Raw genomic sequence first — 26,394 nt, forward strand, 5'->3', positions numbered from 1 at the left:
AGAAAATACGTTTCGAAAAGTTTCTGGAGCTGGTGCATTTTTAAATTGAAGATTTATCAAGAACATCGGTTGAAACAAATAAGAGCTTTTGAAATCTTTTAATATAAAAATAGCGGTGTATTTGAATATATGATTCATGTTCATTGCGGAACAGCTACACCAAACTTGACATAGGTATTTTTCGAAATTAGATTGATTGTTAGAATAGAACCAAAGATTGACTCATTATTGACAACCTGATCTTCTTACAATTCAGTTTGAAATGATAGGTTCAATAGTAACATAGAATATCAAAAAACCAGACCGTAATAACTTCTAAGCCACCATAACAACGAGAGCTAACATGGAATCCCGAGTAAGGCTGGCTAATCAGCTGGTAATTTATAAAATAAATGCCTTTCACGGTTAACCAACCAATTGCATTACATAATTAAGTTGATTTTCATTTCATTTGTTGATTTGTTTCATTTAACAACAGCTGTTTTCGTCATATTTCCGAGGAGGGCGAAAAATGGATCCTCAGGTGAACGAAATTAGGATTTTCGGGGTCGAATTTAGGGGTTCGGACACCCATCAGGAAATTTCTATAGATAAGATAAGTTATTTTGGCTGTAAAGCAACCCGAATGTGCAACACAATGTTTATTGTGCACTATACAGTAAATACTGCACATCGTCGAAGTAACACATGGAAATGTATAACGTTTAACTGGTTAGTCATGAATAAAGTGGGCGATTCATGGGTCCGTTACCCTATAAAATTCATCAGATGCACAAAAATACTTTTTGGTTTGCAACAGCTGGTTATATAAAAGCCCTTGAAAACATTCAGTGCTGGGCTTAAATCTCTGGTAAAGGTTAAAGGAAGTGTAATAACATAATCAAATATTTTCTTTTTTAATTTCTTCCCAGATTTTTTTACCTGCAGAAATTATTGAAACTAACTTGAATGAAATTAAATCAATTATTAAAAATTCCAAAAATATGAAAGCACCTGGTGACGATGGAATCTTTAACATATTAATCAAACTTCTCCCTGAGAGCACAATGGAATTTTTGGTAAAATTTTTCAATAGTTGCTTCAAAATTGCATATTTTCCCAAATTATGGAAAAATGCAAAAATAACTCCAATTTTTAAGCCGGATAAGAATCCAGCTGAGGTTTCAAGTTATCGACCAATCAGTTTGCTTTCTTTAATAAGTAATCTGTTTAAGAGAATTATTTTTAACAGAATGATGTCACACATCAACGAAAATTCAATTTTTGCAGATGAACAGTTTGGATTTCGCCATGGGCATTCCACTACTCATCAATTGCTCAGAGTTACTAAATGATACGAGCTAACAAATTTGAAGGTTATTCCACTGTAGCTGCTCTTCTAGACATAGAAAAAGCATTCGACAGTGTTTGGCATAAAGGTTTGATTGCGAAATTGCGAACATTTAATTTTCCAATTTTCCTAATAAAAATTTTAAAAAATTATCTTACTGATCGAGCTCTGCAAGTTGTCTATCAGAATTTAAAATCTGATAGATTTCCTGTTAGAGCAGGTGTGCCTTAAGGTTCAGTCTTGGGTCCAGTCCTGTACAACATATTCACTTCAGATCTTCCTGATTTGCTTCCAGGATGCACAAAGTCATTGTTCTACGATGATACAAGCATTTCCGTAAAAGGAAAAAGTCTTCGTGTCATATGCAGTCGAATGCAGAAAAGTTTAGAAATTTTTTCTTCCTACTTGCAAAAGTGGAAAACTTCTCCCAATGCTTCTGAAACTCAAATGATAATTTTTCCCCATAAGACTAGGGCTTCTTTCCTTAAGCCAAACAATAATCACGTTATCAAGATGAATGGGGTTATTTGGGTAAAGAGGTATAAAACGCCCCCCCTGGGCGAAACGCCCCAGTTCTTTTTTTCGAGAATATGCAAATATTAAAATACGAAAATATTGAGAATCCCTAGTGTTTCATGTAACTAGTATACTTTGTAAGTTTACCTGTTGTCACTAGCAACCAAACAGAAAGAAAAAACAACTTTGGTTTGAAGTGCTTCGGCTCTAATTTTCAACATCATTTACGTAAGGTTTTTTTGTTAATTAATATTGTTTAGCTAGCGTTATTTGCGCTTAATCCTGTTAAGTGAACCAATAAGCAGCTGTATCAAGTGAAAAAACGGTAAGATTTGCCTAAATTGCTAAAATATTTAATAATTTCAGCAACGCAACAACTACGGGTAATATGCCCTGCTTCCAGTCGGGGTAATATGCCCTGTTGGTGCAACCTAACCGTGCATTCTTGTTTCGTAGATGGCACTTACACCTATTCGTAAACCGACAAAAAGACGGTCGTGGAACGTTGAGAATCTGTCCCGAACCATGAAAGCCGTACACCTCGGTTTGTCTAAAACTCAAGCAGCAATCCAATACGGCATTCCCAAACGTACTTTGAGGCGGTATTTAGATTCAACGGTACATCCAGAGAATGTAAAGTTAGCTCGACTGGGAAGTTTTGCCAAAGTATTCTCGCCCCAGCAGGAGGAGCAGCTGGCCGCGTACGCGATCGAAATGTGTCAATGCTTCTACAGATTAACGACTCGGAAAGTCGGAACATGCGAAGCTTAGCGTATCAGATGGCTGAAAAAATAGGGATTCCGCATCCATTTGACAAGGAACTCAAGCCAGCTGGGTCAGATTGGCTAAAAAGTTGTCTTCAGCGTCATCAAAACATTTCCCCTCGAACACCGGAAAACACTTCTATCGCACGGGCAAGACGCTGTTGCGCAGTTTTTCGATCTGTTGGAACGGGTCTTCGATGAGCATCCTTACCCACCCAGTAGGGTTATCAACGTTGACGAAACGAGTGTCGGCACTGTATATAGAGTTATGTTATGCTCTTGGATGTTATTTTTTACTTTTTTAAATTGTTCACTTCAGGTACAGGGAGGAAAGACGAAGGTACTGGTAAACAAATTTCTTTGTTTTTTCCCAGTAAAATTGTTTTTTTTTTACAATAAAAAATAGAATATCAAGCAGAATCATACTGCAACAGAAACAAAATGGTTGTTTTAAATTAATTGATTAGAAAATAAAAAACGTTGACTCAAAAACAAGATTTGTCATTAATTTGGTTAGTTGTTAATTGTTCAATTGGTTGACGCTTATAGCCACAATTGGTAAAAATCAATTTTATATATTTTAGTTAATTCAAACACTTGTAGCTACAGCTATTTTTAACGCAGCAGTATAAAAATGTTCTGTTTATTATATGGGAGGCATGTTGTCCTTCTGCATCGGGGCATATTATACTGAATCTGGGGCGTTGTGCCCCGGCAAATTTGAAAGTCTGCGATTTGAATGTAATTTTTGTTTTTAATGTAGCGATTTCGTATAACATTTTTTACAAAGCAAAACAATTGCAGTGCATTACCAACTAAATGGTGTATTTAACTGTATAAAAGATTCGTTGTTTGTGATAAGCATAACTGCAATATCGACGTTCTTGCTTAGGGGGGGCGTTTTATACCTTTTTACCCTTTAAGGGGTTATATACCTTTTTAGTTTTCAAAAAACCGAAAAAAAATTTATTGTATTACCTTCAAATACAACATCTTGAGAACATTTTCACAAATTTTCATAAAGATTTGAGCAATAAGAAGAAAGTTAGAGCGATTTGCAGCGCGCCTCACCACGGCCGCATAAGCTAAACTTGAAACTTTACACGCGATTATCTCGGAATAGTGTTTTCCGAAAAATGACTTTGCCGTGATCCTGATTGCGGGAAAACTACTGAACCGATTTCCTTCATCTTTTTTTTTTAAATTTTCGTTATTAAATTCGCCGGTCCTTGAACGATCGCTTTTCGGAACATTCAGTTACATTTTGCCGCAAAAAAAATTTTAATACAATTTTCAGCAATCAAAACGTGAATTTTTTGGAAAAAAAGTTCCCGTTTGCACTGAAAACAACATACTCATAAAAGCGATCGTTCAAGGACCCGGTACACTTCTATGCTAATGAAAGTAAAGTTTTTTTTTACACGGTTTTTTTTACACGGTTTCATTTTACACGATTCTTTTTTACGACGATTTTCCAAATAACACGATTTGTTTCACGTCGTTTTCCCAAATAACGCGATTTTTTTCATACGGTTTTTTTGCACGATTTTCCGTCTTCGCGTAAAATTGTTACAGTAAGTAGCAGTAACGGTAACAAACTATAATAGGCTGTTTTTTACACAGTTTCATTTTTACACGGTTTTTGTTTTACAAGATTTTTTTTACGACGTTTTTCCAAATAACGCGGTTTTTTTACGACGTTTTTCCAAATAACGCGGTTTTTTTACACGATTTTTTTTGCACGGTACATAGAATCGTGTAAAAAAGAACTTTACTGTATTTTGATCGGATTAGACCGGGTTACAGTTTCCAGTCATTTTAGATATCAATTTTTATTTTTATTTTAAGTCTGTTTTGTCGTTTCATCTGATTTTGTTCAAGTTCTTCTTGGCTTTACTCAGAGCGGTGTCAGAAACGAATCAGAAAGAAATCAGAAATAAATTTCACAAGCTAGAGAGAACCCAGAAACAATTTTGACAAATACAATCGTCATCGTGAGGTTATCGACAAACCTCATCGAATTTGTTACTAAAAACAAGTTGGTAGGAACTAAGAATGTATATACACTAAAGTCGCCTTTTACGCTGGTTTTTTCAAGCGGATTCTGGAATTTACGCGGCACGTATCCTCCGCGTAAAAAGCGACTTTAGTGTATTATATACCCGATGTACACGATTGAGTCACTTCTCATGTATATTTATTTTGTACATCCCCACAAAAAAGGGGTAATATTGCAGCCGTGAAACGGTTCATACAATTGAGTACAATTAAAACATGGCATGTCTAAAGCACCACACAGAAGAACTAGTTAAAAGTAACCGTTTATCAGCTGTTTTTGTTTTGGTTTAATCGCAGTGATGCATTTTTTTTCTGTGTCGGAACCGCGATACGCGGTCATAAACCTCGTCTGTTGAATGCATTTTCCCCAGCCTGCACACAAAACTACTCAACCTGTACCTTGCAGCACGCTATCAAACATAAATTGCGACTGAGTGCCTCGCGAAATGACGGTACAATACCTATAGCAAACATTGCATATGGTGAGTACTGAGCACGGTAATAAAATTTGCATTTCGCGAAGTGAAATAAATTCGACTGAAGGTATAATAAAATTAAGCTTGAGTGTGAGGACAATATGGACTGCTAATGCACAAAAAAGCACGAAATTACGACGCTAGTGGACAAACTTGCCGTTCAACCAACTGGCCAAATTAGTGAACGAATGACAAAGCGCCTTATACCAGTGCCCCAAATGTAGGCAGTTGTAGTTGATTGAACTCTGCTGGTTCCGCATGTGGGTGACTGATTTCATTACCGGACTTCTTTAGCACAATTTGCATCATTTCACCATGTGTTAGCAGAAAACCACACGAATTGAAGTTGATCTCAATATATAGGTATGTAAATTGTGAAAGTGCGACACATACTGGTACTGCTTAGTATAGCAAAATGCAATGAAACACTGTCAGATAGTTAGAAGCGAAAAAAACTAAACGAAATACCACTATTGCTGTATACCAAATTTTCATACAGATGTGCTAATTATCGTTGCCAAAACAGAGTTCAGTCACAGTGGCGTGTAGGGGTACACTCATCCGCCCCTGTCTTAGCTGTTGAGTTGTTCTTGCAAACAGAAAGCAACACTATGCACAGTTTGTCACCTGAAGTGACAAACATTAACGAATGGTTAAGCTTGGCCAATGACCGCATTCGAATAGTTTCATTTAGAATGACGCGTTCACTCACTTTATTTCAAATCGCATTGGCTTATCATTTCACAGTAGCGATAAACTTGCTTTTCAACGTCAGTCGTTTTAAGTGTACAATATTGATATTGAGCGATTAAAAGTGGGATGATCTAAATACATCAGCCAGCCGTTTAGACAAGCCGGTAGTTTGCATACAAATTGGAGTCAAATGACAAACGTAATCCAACCGACGACGGAAGCACGCATGTGGCTGTCTGTCATGTCGTACGCATCTAGCAGCGTGAAAGTGAAATTACTGGCAAAGGATATAGGTATACCCCGCTCAGGAGATGGAACTAGCATTTGGCCTAGCGAATATGCGATTTTTTGCATTTTTTGCCAACTTGGAAAAGTTGACAAAGTCATTAGTATGCAACGATGATGGTTATTTGCTTTTGTCTTAGGTTTTTGGCAACTTGGGTGCGTTACGCATTAAATGCTATCGACTACTGTGCGATTTTTTATGCGTTTACGTTTGGTGAAATGACACGACGCATTAACGCATTGGCGAATTTTGGATTGAGCTGTTTTGCGTATTAATATCCGTCGTTTCGACGTATGCAATTAATTATGAAACCGACCGCTTCCAATCCGCTATCGCTGATTATTAAAATGCTGATTGAATGATGCGACTTGAAAAACTCTTAACGGTCATCTTCCTTATAAAATGTTGCGTAGCTAGATATATGTGGAAGCTACCTCTTCAGAACCAAATAAGTATTTCCTGCGGACGCTGGTGTTTGTCAAAGCATTGTTCGTTGTGTCATTTAGAATAAAATTACGAACAAATTAGCCTCGCACACTGAATCAATGAAGTGAAGAGTTCTTGTTTTTTGTTTGAATCTTTTTTACGCATGAAAAAGATTGTTATCAACAAGATTCCAACAATCCATGATTAATTTTTCATACAAATCACAGACGAAATATTTTATTACCATATAATTGAACATCGTTCTGGAAACAATTTCAGTTTACTAACGTTATCTGTTTCAGTTAAAAATTGATCTACCAGAAAGCAAAGCGCTGCATCTCTCGAGTTTCTTCTGATTGCTGTTGAACTAATTTAGAACAATCAAATTTGACCGATTCAATTAACAACAGTTTCGGCAGCAGAACCCCTGCTGAGTCGCCTCCGCAAGTCACGGTCAATTATATTTGACTAATGCTAACGAAGACAGGTTGAAAAAGTCACCGACAACATGCTCTGCACTAAATGGAAATTAATGTTGCATTCAATCAGTTGCACTCCAGTTGTCTGCCTTCTATTAGTCTCGCCGGAAGTGCTTAGCTTGCACTACTTCGGCTTATTGTTGCGTTTGATAGCACATAAATCATAAGTAGATTACTGGGTTATATCATGATGATATCAATAGAGCCGTGGTTTGAAAGTTGCATATTACATTTTTTGTAAGCCTGTCGAGGCGTGAAAAGTCACTTGATTTACTCTCTGGACCTAATTAATAATTATCTTGAACAAAATAAACAAAATGTTCTCTATGGTACGATTTATGAAAAAATATATAGGAACGTAAAGTTCATAAACAGATTTACCATGCATCCTATGCATCCCGCCGAACAGCAATATTGGGTATCTGAGCGAAAAAAGTTACAAAATCACGTTTGCTTGTGAATTATTTAAGTGAGGTTTTCAGTCAAAGTACAGTACAAACTTTTGGTGCGTACGTCAAATAAGGTTTGACCATTCACGCTTAGTTCTCCTCTACATTGAAATCTGAAGTGATATGGGTTTTTTTCACGAAAATTTTTGTAGATGTCTAAGTAACACATCTGAGGAGAAGTGAAGGTTTACTAATTACTAACAATTTGCTTCAATTCACAAAACTACGCCAAAGGTTAAAAAAATGATGTCGTTTTATGCTTAATTTGTCTCATAATCGGTATTGGAATCGATGTAAGTTTCCTCTAGCTCCATATTTGTTTATGGTCTATAGTCCAAAATATTCGGAATCCTATAAAATGTGATTCTATACAAAATTGTGAAAACATCAGAAATGCTTTCCTCGCACTATATCAGGGTATGCGTTGTTCTGCAATAGAGAATTTGTAGATGTTCAAAGAACATGTTAGAGTAAAAGTAAAAATAAGGTGTTGCATATCAGGTGTTCGAGGTCAAAGTTCTCCAAATCATTAATAAGATCAGGTCTAATGCTCTGCAAAATCAGTCTCGATTACTACAATATTTGTAGTAGCATATCTAATAAAATAATTTCGGGGATTTGAGAATTTGGCACAGTATGGCACAGATTCTTCAAATCGTTCCGTTTCAAGTCGTAAGTCAAATAATTTACTGAGCTAACCACCAGACCTTCGCAACGTCTTCAGCAACGGGATTTGCCCACATAGTTCCAAAAAATGTATTTACACCGCGTTAAATAGATTCGGATACAATTTCAAAATTTTGTAATGCCATGTAAATATCACACATTTTACCTCTGAGTATTTTTTATTGAAAGTTATTTTTTATAAGGAAAATCTACAGCAGATGGAATAATTTTTGCCATGGTTAGCTTCACTAACTTCTGAAGCCTTTCAAAGCTGTTGCAAGCGATGCGTGGGTTCCATGGGTATTTCATCCTCAATTTTCTGGATAACCTATGACATTTAACGGTGAGGAGGCAACCACCCCGCAAGACATCTGTCAGCTTTTTTCAGATAAATTCGCCAGTGTGTTCAGTGAGGAGACACTGAGCGATCATCACATTGAACGTGCCACCAGCAGTGGTGGGCACCATTCCGCTAATTCGCTAATTAGCGACGCTAAAATTCAGTTAGCGATTTAGCGATTTCGCTAATTTTTGAGCTGGTTAGCGAAACTGTTAGCTTCGCTAAAATTTTGGCCTTCGAAACGCTAATCGCTAATTCGCTAAATTTTGCAGAGAAGCGACAATAGAAATATTTAGAAAAACTGTGAATTGCTGATGGCGTACGTAAACTGCTTCGAAAGATGAATATACTTTACTGCGAAAGTTACTTTTGTCAGTTTTTTTACCCTAGAATGGAGTTCCAGTTATCGTACAAGCCACAGGAGCATTTTGAACAAGCACAAGGTCTAGATTGAATTTTCGGCACACCAAGAACTTTGGTAAACTGCAATGCGCTTGAAATTATGACAACCTTTTTTCTACTTTTTCGATTCAGATTGAATAATTGAATATTTATGAAAACATTCCTAAGAGTATCTATTTTCAATGCAAGCTAAATAACTTTTGTTTTTCTTGTTTTTACAAAATCAAATATGAATACCGTTTCGTGAACCTCTTACTGTAAATAGCTTTAAAAAGTAATTGTTTTCGTTTGTTTAACCAAAACAGATCAAAATGGTCCAAATCTTACAAAACACGAGCAATAAATATAGCGATATGACTATTTACATATTAAAAAGTTAGCGATTAGCGAAAGTTCCGCTAATGTGGGTTTAGCGTTTAGCGTTTAGCGATTATCGAGCTAAATTTTCCGGTTAGCGACTTAGCGATTAGCGTCGCTAAATTTTCGGTTAGCGGTGCCCACCACTGGCCACCAGTAATACCCCACGGTCTGGTTAAACTTTGAACTATATTCATTTAGACGCGACGATGATTTCTAAAGCCTACTGCAAACTCTAATTATCCCTGAACCCGGGTCCTGGAGGGATTCCGCCGAAGTTTCTCAAAACACAGATTGCTAACCTGATATCTCCGCTTCTGCATGTCTCCCAGCTATTATTCACTTTCGGTATTTTCCTGTCCTGCTGGAAATTGGCGTACATGTTTCCAGTACACAAGAAGGGAAACAAACACGATTTGAGCAATTATCGTGGCATCACCTCACTCTGTGTTGTTGCCAAACTGTTCGAGCTTGTCATCATGGATGCCTTTGCTCGCTCACTGTAAAGTTTTTATAAGCACTGAGCAACATAGATTCTCAGCCGGTTGCTCCACTGCTACTATTTTGCTCTGTCTCACTTTTCGTGCATCAGTGACAGTATAGTATGGTGAAACGTGCTCAGACGGATGTCATTAACATTGACTTGACATCTGCCTTCGATAAACTGAACCATCGCAAAGCTCGACAATCTGGGAATCAACGGGAAACTTTTACTATGGTTTCAATCGTACCTTATCGGTCGCCGTCTAACCGTTGCTATTGGGGATTGCCAATTCTGTTATTTTGACGCTACGTCTGGAATACCGCAGGGAAGTCACTTAGGACCGCTTACCTTCCTACTCTATTTTAGTGACGTGAACCTTGTTATTAAAGAACCACTGCACCAGGACCACGGTTGTCTTACGCGGATAACCTCAAACTCTATCTTCAAGTTCACACAATGTCAGCTAGATTTTTTTGCCGATTTGTGCCATCAAAACCGTATGGATGTTAATTCATCTAAATGTTCGATTATATAATTTTAGCGAAAAAAACACACCTTACATTACAAATACGCTTTGCTAGGAAGTTAAATCGAGCGCGTAAACCAACTTAAAGACTTAAGAGTAATTTTTGATTCCTAGCTCACATTCACATTCCGTTTACCGTCGACAAAGTCGCTGAAGAATGTACGGATATTTACTTCTTCAAATTGTTGTATTGCGTATTATCTCGCTCTATATTAGAGTACTGCTCGGTTGTCTGGACCCCCGTTACAACAATGGCGTGGAAAGAATAGAATCAGTTCAACGGCGCTACCAAGCTATGAAAGTCGCTGCTTTTTTAATACGTTTGGAGCCTCTGTCTGTCCGTAGAGACACGGTCAGGGCATTGCACAATGGTCCAGAAACCAAATTTAGGGGGAAATTTGGGTCTAGAGCTCTATAGCAACATTTTAGAGAAAAACTTTCTACTACAAAGTTGTTACATATGATAAAGCGCTCATTGAAAAATTATCAAAAATTAGGGTGACCAACATTTTCGATACAATCAAGTATCTAACTTTTTTATCTTTTTTGCATTGTTTACCACAGACCTTTGCAAGGCCGCATAGATTGCCCCGCTCTCTAGGAACAAGTGAATTTAAACGAGCATCCTCGTGCCCTGAGAAACAACTCGATGCTACGATTGCCTGCTAACTACAGCATTGTTGGTACAATAGTTGGTCTTCAAAGATTATTTAACAGAGTATCCACTCTATTCGACTTCAATTTCTCTCGAACGCTTCTTCGTCGGCGATATCATTTATTTTTTTTAAGATCTGACCAGTTCAGATGTAATATTTTTGTATCCCCGTTTCGTTATATGTATTGACTCTCTAAAGATATTTTTATAGTTAGCTATAAATTACACCATTGGGGCACCTGCTTGCCTGTTGGTGAATAGACCAAATAAATTGCAGACGGCCGACCAGATCTTCTACGATCCCCCAAAGAGGATGTCTCCTTGAACCTTTTGATGGTTTCACAAATGAAATCTGATTCAACCTAATATGATTGAACGATTGAATACGACTTCGATTTTCGTGCAAGGGCGGTAACCAAGCCAAAAATCGCTTTACTACGACTTAGAGGTCATCCAAAAATTACGTAAGGGTTTAGGGGGAGAGGGGGGGTATCCAAATTTCTTACGAATGCTTACGAAGGGGGAGAGGGGGATTCAAGAGAATCTTATGTAAGATTGAAAAATTAAAAAAAAACGAAAAAAAAGTTTACAAAACTAAAAAAATAAAATTAGTTGAATTATTTTTCGCTGCGATCTTAACAGTTGAACCTTGGGAAAGCAGTGAATTCGCCGTCGCTGGGTGATTGCGTGCTTTACTTCAATTCTACCTAATTTTGAAGTTTGTTTACTTTAACATAGTATTAACTTGTTTTGTTTTATCCTCTACGAATACGCTATGTGTAAAAAAAATGTTTTACCTTCGAAAAATTTTTTTTTCCCTAAAAAGACAATCTTACGTAAGGTTCGTGGGGGAAGAGGGGTAATGCAAAATCTTACTAAGCCTTATTATGGGGGGAGAGGGGGTCGAAAATTTCGAAAAAAATCCTTACATAATTAATGGATGACGCCTTACGGAAATTACTTCATCGCGCATCAAACATAGAACACAACTGAAACCAACACCACGCGTATTTGTGAGTGTATAAAGTAAGAACTCTCACTAATAATTTCATATAATATGCGAAAATAACGGGAAAGAAAAATACTCGAAACACTCTTTTTTAATTAATGGAGCACGGTGTGAGAAGTTCTAGTATTACTAAATCGTTATTCAGTTTAGGTCTTACGTTCTACCAGAATAATCACGATTTTTGCAATGTCGTTAATCAATGAAAATTTAATTATCACTAAAGAACAGTTTGCATTTCAATTCCAGATCAGTTTGCTGTTCCACCGGAGCTGCTCTTCAAGGCATAAAAAAGCGTTGGAATGGCGAAATTGTTAACTTTTAAATTTTCCAATTTTCATAATCGAAATTTTAAAAAGTTATTTAACTGTTCGAACTCCGCAGGTTGGGGGCCGTTCTCAAACCACGTGGTCATGTTTTGATCACTTTTTCACTAGATCTTCCTGGTTTACCTCCAGGAAAGTCATTGTTCTGCGATTTTTTCTGCAAGCATTTTCTTACAAAAGTCTTTGAGTCGTATTTAGTAGTTTACAGAAAAGCTCCGATTTTTTTTCCTACACACAAAAGTGGAAAATTTCTCCCAATGCTTCTGAAACTCAATTGATAACTTTTCTCATAAGTCTAAAGCTTTCTTTCTCAAGCAAAATAATAACAATTCTTTCTATTAAAATTCCATTCGTCTTTATATTCAATAACAGTGATGTAGATTACGAATGATGAACTTTTTTGGACCATCATCTACAGCTTCAAACATGTAGCACTCTCAGTCATATTATTAGTTGTTTTGAGTTAACTTTGAAAAATAAACAAGGGGTCTCCATCACAATACAAAATTTAATTCTCTTCCATTTCAGGGAGTTGAATTTATAGACCTTTCCGATAAGAGATGACACTGTCGTTGCTTTATTTGCCTCAACAAAATATTTGTTTCTTAACACGTTCGGAGTTTCATTCATTACACTTTCACATCACATAATAGTCACGTTTTGAAGACGAATTAGGTGGAGGGTATTAAAAAATACGTAACAGCAGAAACCTTTTCTAAAATAAAACCAATAAATAGGAGAACGGGATTTCACCTCGAATGATTCAGTAGAAGCCCTTTGAAACCCTAGCCTTCAAAATATAAAGATTTGTTATTAAATAACATTGTTGAACAATGATTTTGTGATAAAGATAATAATATTTTTTTTTACGAAGGGGGGGGGGGGGGGAGGGGGGTTGTTAGTAGTTTAAGTAATTATGACAAATATTAGACAAATATTACTTCTCAACACTGTTAGAAAAATTGTAATTTTAATTGTTAGGATTTGTTGGCTTTCGCAATTACGACTTATCATTCGTAGGGATTTAAACCTACTTGTCAAGAAAAGGAAGTAAACTTACAACTAACTTAATTGCTAACTTATTGGCTATAAAGAGAGCTTATCGTAGCAATTGAGGATTGCAACGATTTTTGTCGAAAATTGTTGATAATTTTATTTGACATAGCTTCTAATGTTTCAACACCAGTAAGTCTATGTAATTCGAGTGTACCAAACCAAGGAGGACGCTTCAGAATCATTTTCAGAATTTTATTCTGAACTCTTTGAAGCGTTTTCTTCCTTGTTAAACAACAACTTGACCAGATCGGTAGAGAATAAACATTGCTGATTTAAAAATTTGTTTGTAAATCAAAACTTCATTCTTTGAACAAAGTTTGGAATTTCTATTAATGAGAGGATATAAACATTTCGTGTATTTGATACACTTTGCTTGTATACTTTCAATGTGCTCTTTGAAAATAAGTTTTTTATCGTAAATTAGTCCCAAGTACTTAACCTTGTCAGATCTACTTAAGGGGTTGTATACCTTTTTGGTCGAGAAAAATAAGGGAAGTTTGAATCTATTTTTAAGTGCATAGCACCTATTTCATTGCATCAAAGGGGTATTTTTCTGAAAGTACAGTTTATCAACAACAAAAAACTACGTTTGATTTTGAGCTATACCAATTATTACTGGAGTAATGGCCGTTTCCCCGAAACGCTATTTTTTTGCAGAAGCTTGCGGTGATCCTGATAGAGACTCAGCGGGTCAACCGAAATCAAAAAACTCATAGCCTTTTTTTCTTGACGTTTTTGAGCTTAAGAATCTCAGCTTACACTTACTAAAAGGGCGCTTGAATTGCTACTCTATACATGCGTCAGTGGTGTAAACAATCGATCAAAGTTTCACACACGTAATTTGATTGATTTTCAAGAAAATTATCTTGCAAAATTTGGTCAAAATTTGAGCACGGAGCTTCCCCTTGAATTAATATATGAAGCCTGATTTAATACATTCTTGGCTTTTCTAGCCTTCAAATTTTTTTTTAGCGATTTTAAGTTATAACCTTACCTAGGGCTTACTGGTTCTTGTTAGCGAGTCGTAACCTAAGATTCAAACCTTGTTTTTTTAAACACCCAAGAAAGCAGAGCCCAGCTACCTTCCGCCATTTACGAGTTTGACCTTTTGTGTATTATACACAGACTTTGAAGTCAACCGTTAGTTGGACAATTGCGGGGCTAGTGCTCCAATGCTATTGACTTTAACGGTCGTCTCTCCCAGCAGAGATTCGAGCATATAACGACTGGCTTGGTTTACCAGCAATTTATCTCGAGACCAACTGAAAGGTTTCTGAAACCTTCTAATGTTTGTGAGATAGCAGAAAATGTATAGCGCGTTGAACTAATACAACAGATCCCAAGCATGCATTAAACGAAAATAATGATCAAATCCAACATCCGAATTTACCAATTTGGTATTGAAATTCCCGGTAAGATGTTGACAGCGAACTAATTTGCCCCTTTTCCAGTTTTGAAACAAAATAACATTTAAATTAAAATTTATACAGAACCGAGTAAAACATTAATTGTTAACCGGGAAAAGTGAGGATTTGAAATTGGAAATCCGCTGGCCAGCCTGATAAAAGCTTGTAGAGTGGTCTGTCATATATACACTTTATTATATTTTACATTCGCGCCTTAGAAAGGGTTTTCCGGTTTATTTCCAAATTCCCGGTTTTTCCGAGTTCGCTGGCCACCCTGTTCCGGGCTTCTCCACGGCCAGTGCTATTAAAGTAATAGAAGCCAAAAAGGCAAAACTTCTCGTGGACACCCAGAAAGAGGCTGACGGATGCGGAGATGCAAGCGCTGCTGAAGTAATGTATTTGAGTGTTGTGAAGATCTGATTGGCCAGATTAAAAAAAAAAGTTTGTTTGTACTTTGGCCTAGGAGTCCCCGGTAAAAAGTATTATATGCGTTGTTTAGAAGACTCTTGTAGACAAGATCTCCTCTTGGAAAAGACGACATTTATCACATTTTGCGACAGTATCTCTTGATTTTAATAAGGCTGAACACGTTGAGGAAGCTACTTTGAGCATATTAGTATGTAATTCGAAAGTCACGCTTTTTTAATCCTCAACTGTATGGAAAACTACAGAGTTAAGAAGTACAATTAACCGGGAAATTTTGAACGAATCGGGAGTTTAATTTCGGGTTTTGAGTGGCCACCCTGTCGGGAGAACTTCTTCATCTCGGTCTGGCTGCTCCTTCTTCTTCACCTTCAACGAGTCAACATATCTATGTGAATTGCTAGTATAATGGATCAACGACTTGGTGATACCAATCTCGACGATATAGTAGAGCAGTAAACTCTCACACACAGGAACGGACATAAATGAAAAGCGAGTCATTTGCTTCAATAGTGATACTGCCAATAATATAAAGTGCGGACTAGAGAAAACACCTGGGCAATATCACAATAGATCAAATGTATCTGGTCGCAGTGATGAGTCCACACAGAGAAAAAAGAGCTGTCACCCGTGAAACTAAGTATTTTCTGCGTAATAAGTAATTTTATACATATTTGGGCATAGGCTTTCATTTCAAAGTACTCAAAGCATTGTAGCTCAAAAACTTTGGGTTGTAAAAAACTGTCTAGGGTATAATTGTAAAGAACGGATACTACCTTCTAAAAAAATACATACTGCTAAAAAATTTACTTTAAAAATTCTGAATAAACTCTAAATTTTAATTTACAAAAAAGAGGTCATTTTTCCCTAATTTTTTTTTCTAAGAGATTTGAAGTCGTAGCAAAACATTTGTTGAAGTGTCCAGGATGGAGAAATTAAAAATAAACTTTTCATTGCAGGTTAAGTTAAACATTGTTAACAATAATTGTTTTTAATTATGTTAAATGACTGAAACAATAATGTAGTTTTAATCAAAAAACTCTTTGTTGTCAAAGAAGAGTTATGAAATGCGGTGTCTCGCCAGCTACACCCAGGACGGCAACCCCGTCGCGAGACTAGGTATCGCAGCCCTAGTAAGGCAGCATGCCGAAACATGACTACTACTAACAATCCAGAAATAATTATGAATTGGAACAATCGGTATCGACCCAGGCGAACGAAAAGGGACAATGATTGGAAACTCGGTACTTGGAACGTCTTTGGCTAGGATACCCACACCGGCACGTGTGGGTGGAAGTCGCAGCCATCCAGGAAGTGCGGTGGCCGAAGACGGGTGAACGTGTGTTCCGAGCGGTACCAAATCTACAACAGTGGCAGCGACAGAGGCGAACGGGGCATCGGTTTCGTCATACAAGAAACACAGATCAAGCGGATCATTAGGTGGAAGCCCATCAGTGTGACCGGATATGTGTATTGAGAATCAAGGGCAGATTCTTCAATTACAGCCTGATCAACGTATACGCACCGACGAACGACAAACCCGATGACGTGAAGAAGGAGTTCTATGAGCTCCTCGATAAAACATATGGAGAGTGACCAAAGCATGAAATTAAGATCGTCATCGGGGATGCAAACGCACACCTCGTACGGAAGCAGTTCTTTCGTCGTATTAGTGGTAAGCACAGCCTTCATGCTACCAGTAATGAGAATGGCCTGAGGTTGGTGAACTTCGCCGTAGCCAGAAGCATGGCTATCTGTAGCACGTACTTCGCGAGAAAGTAGATCCGGAAACAAACATGGAAACACCCTAATGGCGAAGCTTGACGGTCAACATTTCTCAGATGTCATCGATGTGCGGTCCTTCCGAGGCCATCTCGTGGTAGAAACGATTCGCGCTCGGCTGGCCAACGTATACTAATCGAGCACTTCTAGGAGGATACGGTTGAACATCCAGAGGTTGTCAGCTGACGGAGTTGCTGCTGAGTACACTCGGAAGGTTGACGAGCGAATTGGTGAACCGGTTGGAGATCAGAACATACAGTAGAAGCACATACACGACACGGTCAGCTACACAGCGCGAGAGGTGTTGGGCACAACTGCAGGAACCACACGCTACACGTGGTTCGATGAGGTGTGCCAAGAGGTGACAGATGAGAAAAACCGAGCCCGTGCTCGCACGATGGTGGCAGCAAATCGTGTAACACGCCAGATGAGGGAGAGTTATCGAGGGGATACAGCGACCGAAAAAAAGCCTCCACCAACGCAAGGAACGCGAGCACTGCGAACAATCTCTTGCGGAGGCGGAAGTATGCTTCTCCAGGCACGACACAAGAAATTTCTATAAGGTGGTAAACGGGATCAGGAACCGGATTGTGCCAATCCCTGCCATGTGCAACGACAGGAAAGGGAATCTGATAACCGATGAGAAAATGGCGGCCATGCGTTGGAAGCAACATTTCGAGACTTCCCGGACGAACACATACGATTCGCATAGATTTTCTAGAATTCCTCACATTGGATTCGTGAGCGTCCTTGAAAAGGATTCCTGAAAAAATAATCCTCAGGAATGCCCTGTATATGGCTCTAGGATTCTTGAATAAGAATCGTGAGTGGGAATCCTCCGGATCGTGTTTGCGATTCCCTTCACGATTCCGTCACCGTGTTAATCGGTATCCTGGGGATTCTTACTCAGGATTCTCTGCGTGTTAGTAAGGGTTCATTGAAGGGCGAAGAGGATAGAGCAGTCGAAAGAAACAGGAGAGAACTAGTGGATGGACGAGCTGTGAATCTGCCAAGCTAAGACGAGGTGAGGGAAGCTTGTAAAGAGCAAAAAAAAAAACACAAAGCTGCTGGAAAGGACGGCCTCCCATCCGAACTTTTAAAAACCGGGAGTGAGCAGCTGTTGCGTGCTATCTAAATTCTAAAGACTTTTATTCTAAAAGTTTGGGCCGAAGACAAACTACCAGCGGACTGGTTGGACGGACTCATTTGCCCAGTCTACAAAAAGGCCCATCGACTCGACTGCAGTAACTATCGAAGTATAACACTCCTCAATTTCGCGTATAAGATTCTCTCCCGTTGCACAGAGGAGTACCTAGAACAAAAAGCTGGCCAAAATAAGAAACAAGTTTTTTGTCGCTTTTTGGTGCCGCTATATTTTTTTCTGCAGCTTAAATAAATACTCCACAAAATGCCATCACTCGATGAACGTTAAACGGTATTATCATATGCTGGGAGCGCTGTAAACATTGATAAATTTTCAAGCATTTTTTTATAGTAACAAGTTGTGCCAGGCATAAAAAAAAGACAATTGATCAATATTTTGCAGCAAATGAGTTTTTTATGTTCAATGCTAATAAACCGGTTGATAGAAATTCCAAAATTTCAAAATTATAGTTACTCTTAAGAAGTTTTAGAAATTAGTGATTTTTACGTATTTTCGAGCATTTTCAATATTAAAAAAGTTACGAAAATCCGCGGAATCCGATCATATAATCATCGGAGGAATGGAAGTTCATAACATCACGAACACATCCTCGCAAATATCTCATCCGGTAACGTCCGGATTGGCATTTGCGACCCGTTTAAAAAAGGTGTTTATGACGAATTTTGACGTTAAGTGTTCACGCGTACACGGGAAATTAAAAAAAAACCTGATGAGTACCCTGATGGGTGCCTGCCTCACACTTGAAACAGTGTTTCAACTCAACAAAGATGAAATGAGATTAGTTTAGTGAATGAATTTCAACTAATTTAAGTTAACTTAAAAATAACTTGATGAACAGAATCAATAATCCAGGTAAGTAACACTCCGTACAAAAGGCTTTTTCCAACTTACGTAGGTTCCACGAGGCATCATATAATCTGTGAGCATCAAATTGATAGGTCTAAATGAAGATATTTTGCTACATCATTTTTCTGGTAAATTCTTCAATTTGTTTCGCTGCCCGTTTTGCGAAAACAAATCATTCGAGCGTATTACTTCATCTGCTCACTAACATTAATGAAGACACATAGGCCATGTAAATGTAAACATTAAGTTGTGTGTGATATTTAGAGTTACTTTTTGATATAATACTCGAACCAGCCACTTTCACTTCTCACTTAAATATTTCCCAAAATATTGCTAAATAGCAGCGAAAATAATTTTGGCCAGGTTTTCACTCGAGTTACTCCTCTGTGCGTTGGACGGTCTGAAGCAAGGTGACGGGCTCTCGAATCTGTAGTTTAACATTGCCTTGGAGGGTGCAGTACGGAGATCTGGTGTGCAACGAAGCGGGACCATTATTTCGAAGCCTCATATGCTCCTTGGCTTTATAGATGATACTGATATCATCGGTATTAACCGCAGAGCAGTGGCTCACATGATGTAGTACATGATGGCTGGTAGAGAGCGAAGAAGTAGTACAAGTACATACATGATGGCTGGTAGAGAGCGTGGAAGTTTGTCGAGTCTTGGTACTGAGATTGTGATAGATGGAGGCATTTATCGACGAACTAGTATACCTTGGTACTATCGTGACGTGTGACAGCAATGTTAGCCGCACGAAATTTGCGCTCTACAGGACGCTGATCCTCCCGGTGCACAGTGTTTTGTTTTGCTGATTTCGTGCGCAAAATTAATAGCTTCTTCAAATTAGATTTTAGTGATATACTTTATTCGGAAAAGTTTCTATGTATTTTATTGTGCTTCTTTTAGAATGTACGATTTAGTGATTAATTCACCTAGAAGTGATATGGAAAATTTATTTTTTCAGGACAATGAGATAGACAGCTAGTGTTTTCGAAAAAGTTGTGGCAAATGGTTTTACTAGCAACTTTGTCGAAGGTGTCGGATTTCAACCTCTATTGTAATAAAGATATAAAAAGTTTTATATGCAAAGTTCACTCAAATCATAATTTGAAATATAACTTTTGTCCTGGATTTTCTACATATTTTATACCCTCTACAAAATTATTAGCCAAACAGAAATACACATTTTTGCTGAACATTTGATCTAGCTATGGTTCAAAATAAAAAAAGTTATTCAACCATTAACGGTTTTTCAAGGGTTAGTTTAACTTCAAATTACTCAGCCGTACGCAAAAATACGCAGATAACTTTTTGATGTCTTCTTCATCGGTTGTTTCAAATTTCCTTGTAGAGTTTATAAAGCTTCTGGAATTCTTATGAGCGGCTGTTGTAAGGAAGGTATATATAAACTGTTGATAATTTTTTAAAAATTCTCGGTTAGGTCGCGGGAGAAAAAAGACAAAAAAAGTTTAAATAACTCGGAAAAACTGGAAAAAAAAATTCGAGCGTCTTAGCAGAATCGCTTCACATCGTTAAGAAAAGAAAAATTCAGTTAGTTTCTATTTCTACTTTTATATTTCGTATATATTTTTAATACGATTTTTGATTGACTTTAGATGACGTAATATGTTGAACTTTGACCAAAAATTCATATTTTTCATTCTAACTCTTTCCCATTATTTTCTATATTTTTATGACCTTCTAAAAAATTACGCTATTTTATTGGATTTATATTTTTGCTGCAGATTGTAAAACGGTATATTTAGAAATAACAAAGTTATTTGATAAAGTTAGAATTTTCATGCAAAAGATTTTTTTCATTGAAATAATCGAAAAGACTTTATTAGACAAATGATTTTATACTCTTTTAAAAGTAAAATAGACGTGCTTTCGGAACATCAAAAAGTTATCTGCGTATTTTTGCGTACGGCTGAGTAATTTGAAATTAAACTAACCCTTGAAAAACCGTTAATGGTTGAATAACTTTTTTATTTTGAATCATAGCTAGATCAAATGTTCAGCAAAAATGTGTATTTCTGTTTGGCTAATAATTTTGTAGAAGGTATAAAATATGTAGAAAATCCAGGAAAAAAGTTAAATTTAAAATTATGATTAGAGTGAACTTTGCATATAAAACTTTTTATATTTTTTTTTTATCATAAGAGATAGGAATCCGACACCTTCGACAAAGTTGCTAGTAAAACCATTTGCCACAACTTTTTCGAAGACACTAGCTGTCTATCTCACTGTCCTGAAAAAAATAAATTTTCCATATCACTTCTAGGTGAATTAATCACTAAATCGTACATTCTAAAAGAAGCACAATAAAATACATAGAAACTTTTCCGAATAAAGTATATCACTAAAATCTAATTTGAAGAAGCTATTAATTTTGCGCACGAAATCAGCAAAATAAAACACTGTGGTGGTACTCGATGTTGGTCGATGAAGGAGATCGGAAAATTGGAGAAGGGTGTGTGGCGCAGGCGCATGAACCACGAGGTGTACCAAGCATACCAACATGCGGATATCATCAAGCTAATAAAACACGGCAGGCTACAGTGGGCTGCCCACGTGGCGCGAATGCCGGAGGAGCGACTGGCAAAGATAATATTCAGCAGAGAGCCCGAAAGAGGTTGGCGACTCTGTAGTAGACCCCGTACTCGCTGGATGTGTGGTGTGGAGGAGGACGCCCAATCGGCAGGTGTTAGGGGCGATTGGAGAAGACTAGCCCAAAACCGAGTGATGTGGAGACATATTCTGGATTCGGCAGTGGGTCGTTAACGACCTGTCGTCATAAAAGTAAAGTAAATTAAAGTAAGTAATTGTGAAATATTTCGAAAACGGATGCATTCAGAAAGTGAGTTGCCAAGAGATTTTGATTGAAATTACTATAGAAATCATATTGCACCATTGGATTTCGATTATTATCAAAATATTTGAGTGTTTATTTTCAAACTTTCCCAGCATAAATTCAAAATAACTTGAAAACGGAAGCATTTACGAAGTTAATCATCATAATCTTTTTGATTTAAAAATTGCTTGAATCATTTAACATCATTGAAAAACAATTGTTGTTCAAAATGTTGAAATAGAAAGAAATGCTTTAAAACTTAACCTTCAATAAATTTCAATAGAATTTTCATTTTTCCATCCTGGACTTCCAGCTTCTTAGAAAAATTATAAGGAAAAAATTCTGCAGTAAAAATGTATTGGACCGTAACTGTATTGATTTTTCTTGTTAAACAAAATCACATTACAAGTAAAAATGGTGAATATACTTCACGTTGTATTAAACATGTTAAACGACACTAATCACCTTAATCAAACTTATCACAATCACAATCAGTGAAAAAACTACACCTTCATGCTCTCCACGTAAAGAAAAAAGGCGCATTTATCGACCCCTGAAAAGACTAGTTTTTTAACCACACTGCCAAACGCGCATATTCACTCTTACCTACAAATGTGTGCAGTTGACACACATAATTCGCGATTTTGTTTTTATAATCTATTCATCGCTATCAGTACTGTTTATCTAATTGCTTAAGGCAGGGGCTTTGTGCTATTCGGTCGAGCGATTGGGGTTTAAAATGTGATTGAATAATTAAATAAATAACCAGCGGAGCAGGATCACCTAGACAGTATAATATAATTTAAAGCCAGTGCAGCCGCCATACACATCAATCAACTTGGTTCTTGCGTGATAGTAATTCATATCCAGCAGGTTTGATGCCTCGGCGTTTCGAGCAACTTGTACCAATAAAGTTATAATTTGGTTTCAATTACCCTGAATTGCATTAGTAACTATTTTCGGCTTTTGTTCTTTAGCACGGTAGGATCGAGCAATTTTATATCAATATGGTCGAAAATTTTTGCGAAGCAAGCAAGCGGTACAACGACACCGGAGTCATTTATTTTCTTTTTGGCGTTCCTTAACCTGGAAACGCGTGCTCATCAAATTACTAATTGTGTGCTGATTCTGACAGTGGCTCGTCGTCCCGGCAATATCCTGCCGTCAACGAATCTAGAAACGAAATGAACACTCCACTGGTTGACTGTAGCTGTTGCGGATACTTTTTCAGCTTTAAATTAAATGTTCTGTCACACCTCTATGGTGCAGTGCAATGGTTTTGTGTGATGGTTGTTGATAGTATAGCCCTACATTGATTATGAAATTGTGGAAAATCGAAACTCCTGATTTTTTATCAGAAAGAAAACGTTTCTTCTTTGATGTACAGTATCCTCAAGAGACTATTAAGATTTTTATCAATCCTAAACTTATTATTAGTTGAGAAAGTCCCAACAACAATAAATTTAATAAGAAATGTCTTCAAGTAATATATCTCTTCTATCAGTTCTTAATTAAAATATCCTGAACTAGAAACATGATAGATTATCATGTTTAAAACATGAGATAATTAAACAATATTTGTAATGCGGTCTGGTTGTTTTTCGCGGATCTTACGCATGAAATAATTCACATATTATAGAAACAGCAATTTGTTCCGAAAACAAGAAAGGACTTGGTGTATTCTTCGGTTATTGGAGCGATTAAGGTAATTTACGATAAACATATGTTTCTTAGATAAAAATGCTAGACAATTACACACTTTGATGGATATACTGTATAATTTTGGCAAACGATTAGCGTACGCCTGTCGTTGGGCAGTAATCCGTCTGGCCAGACCTTACGCACCTGACTGTCTTCTGCTATAGAGTGCGTAGCCTTTGATGCGTGATAGTCGTAGAACCTCGAAATAAGTAGGAAGCAACAACGATAATGTACGTCCGCGAAATTGCTCCAAGAGAATTAGACAACAACAAGCAAGCTTCGAGGTCTAAAACGGCAGCGGAAACGCAATCGCAACCTATTTGTCTCTACAGCATATTTGAAGGGTACCGAACGCTATCAATTAGTCGTTAGTTTGATAAACTGCAGACATCGATATTGAAGGTGCCTTCCAATGCGACACTTTTGGTGTCGTTAAGAAAATTTCTGTTTTCTTTGCTGCAGTAGTAGTGGCTACTGGCGATTTAGTGCGCATTCATTTGGTACGGTTCTTGAGCACCCTCCAAAATTGATTGAATTGACTGTGGATGGTTATATTTTTTAGGACACAATAACAATAAAAAATTAACGAAAGATGTTGGTGGGATATCTTAATCTATAATTGGATAGATATTCGGAACAATAGTTTTAAGACTAGCAAATAGTATCATACCACACCCGAAGCTTTAAGTTCAAGCCAATAAACTTTGTAGAAGACCGGCAACCGATTTGATGGACCCTGATATACTGGAATGCTTTATTTAATCGAATTGTTTCTAGACATATGCGAATCTCGGCTCGGAAGAAACTATAGGAATTCAGTGTAGGATCGTCACATTAGCCTCGCAATGGTTCCCTCATCCTCTCAATTCAGACTTCGAAGCATGTGTCTCATAAATGGAAGGTCAAATTCCGATAGTGAAATGTAGCACCTTTACTTGACTTTAACTTAACCATAAATGATAAAAACCATTTCCGTTCTGTGTACGAAATGACGGAGCATGAAAGCGAAAGAAAAATATTCAGAATGAGATTAAAGCTGAATTGCTAAGCGTTGCTAAAAATACAGGAAAACTGTTCTGTAAAACTCATGTAAACCAGAGGCGCAAACACAACGATAAACATTTGAAAAAAAAATTGCGTCAAAATCCTGATAATTTCTGATATTATGTTTAAATCGCGCATGAAAAGACCACAGCGTCATGTACCGTACGAGTACATACTTTCTTGGAAGAAATCGTTAGTTATTGGCGAAGCCATGAAACGCGTTGTTCGCCTATCTTGTTTAGTTTCACTTTCCGATTGAATTTTAAGCGGCCAAGACTCAATGCGTTTCATTTCCGTCCCAATGGAAAGACTGTCAGTCGTGCACAAAAGCTATTTACACATAACAGGAAAACATCTGTTTTTTATATATATAATTTTAACTATAATTTTCTGATGGAAACTTAATGTTCGTATGGAAAACAACCCGTCCTGAAATTTCAAATGAGCAGGTACAATAATTTCGTATGATTGCATAAAAGAACTTTATCAAATAAACGCACATGTGAATTCTTATCTGCGATAAGCGGAACGTTATCTATTCCTTATTTGCTATGACTAGTCCCCACTCAAGCGAGGACAGGTTTGCGCATGCTCGTTAAACAGCGCTTGTGCTATTTCACATAAAATGAATCAGAAGTGTATAAGCTGTCCACACGTACGGTTCTGGTTTTTTTTTATCGCTTTCTATTTTGGCACAGTTGGACACTGGCCACAATTGTCGCAATGCTTCCGTGGGTCATAAAACCGGCAAGACATCCTACCTGTTTCGTCGGTGACTGATACTTGAACAATCCGGGTCGATTACTGTTGGCTAGCAAACCAATCTTATCGTCTGTCACGGACTTCACGTCCTCGATTCCGGTGCCGAGCAGTTCGTTCTTAAGCAGGCAACTGTAGGCTACGCTGTCGCGGGCTGTTTCACCGCAATCCCGCTGCTTCTTGTTCGACTGGGGCGAGTTTTCATTCGATTTACTGCTAAGTGATGCAAAATTGGTTTGCCAGTTGTTGTTCGCCCTGTGGAGGAAAGAGAGTAAATAAAAACACGTTTTCATTAGAAATGTAGCGATAATAGATATCCGTAAGTTTGGCGAGTCTAAAGCCGATAGGCATACCACAAGAAACAACATTCAAGCTGATTTCAAACAAATGAGCTGGACTGAAAGGTTTTCAAAAATATTTTTTAGAATCAATCACTGCTTTCGACGTTCGATACCGGCCGCCCATATTCCACGTGGACAACTTATGAGGGGTAGGTGGCATGGTTGGTTTCACTCGTTTGCTCTTTGAATGCTCATTAGACTATATTTTGTCAAGGAGGCAGAATCCGAACAAATCATATATGAACACTCTACCTTCACAATTTGTCTGAACATTGTAATGTTGAAATTGCTATAGTTTCATAGCCAGAGTTGTTTTATTTGTATTTTGTATTTGTATTTGTATTTGTGAGGTATAGAAGGGGGCCAAGGGCCGGGTCACTGGTGTTATGAGGCACCATTCATGCTATACCAGTGATAAGAGGATTGGCATCACAGCCTCAGTAACCAGCTGGTCAATTAAATTCTGTGTAATTAACTAAAATAACCCTGGACAAGTTGCAAAAATACTATCTTGTTAGGGTAGCATCTTGGCAAGACCCCTGAGTTATAACTAGTCAATTAACTGCCGAAGGATAAGGAAAGGCAAGGATCTCTGAAGGTTAATAAGTGTGTGTAAGTGTGAGTGCGTGTGTGTGTGTAAATGTATGTGCATCTGTTTGTTTGTTGAGTTTACTATGCTGAAAAATAATGATGATAATAATAAAAACAATGATAATACCAACAATAACCGTAACAACCATAATAATAACAATAATAAAAACGAAAACAGAACATATGC

The 26,394-nt window shown here is 37.4% G+C and overlaps 1 protein-coding gene across 5 annotated transcripts in view; it reads right to left on the reverse strand.

Moving 5' to 3' along the window:
- Positions 1-26,394, reverse strand: part of LOC129728257 (fizzy-related protein homolog) — a 49,330-nt gene that overhangs the window by 11,118 nt on the left and 11,818 nt on the right. For all 5 annotated transcript variants that reach the window (XM_055686682.1, XM_055686680.1, XM_055686681.1 and 2 more), the window contains one exon: positions 25,278-25,530. In XM_055686682.1, coding sequence (XP_055542657.1) covers positions 25,278-25,530 — 253 coding nt within the window. The remainder of the gene's footprint in view (positions 1-25,277; positions 25,531-26,394) is intronic.

Source organism: Wyeomyia smithii, chromosome 3 (genome assembly GCF_029784165.1).
Source record: "Wyeomyia smithii strain HCP4-BCI-WySm-NY-G18 chromosome 3, ASM2978416v1, whole genome shotgun sequence".
Taxonomy (NCBI): Eukaryota; Metazoa; Arthropoda; class Insecta; order Diptera; family Culicidae; genus Wyeomyia; species Wyeomyia smithii.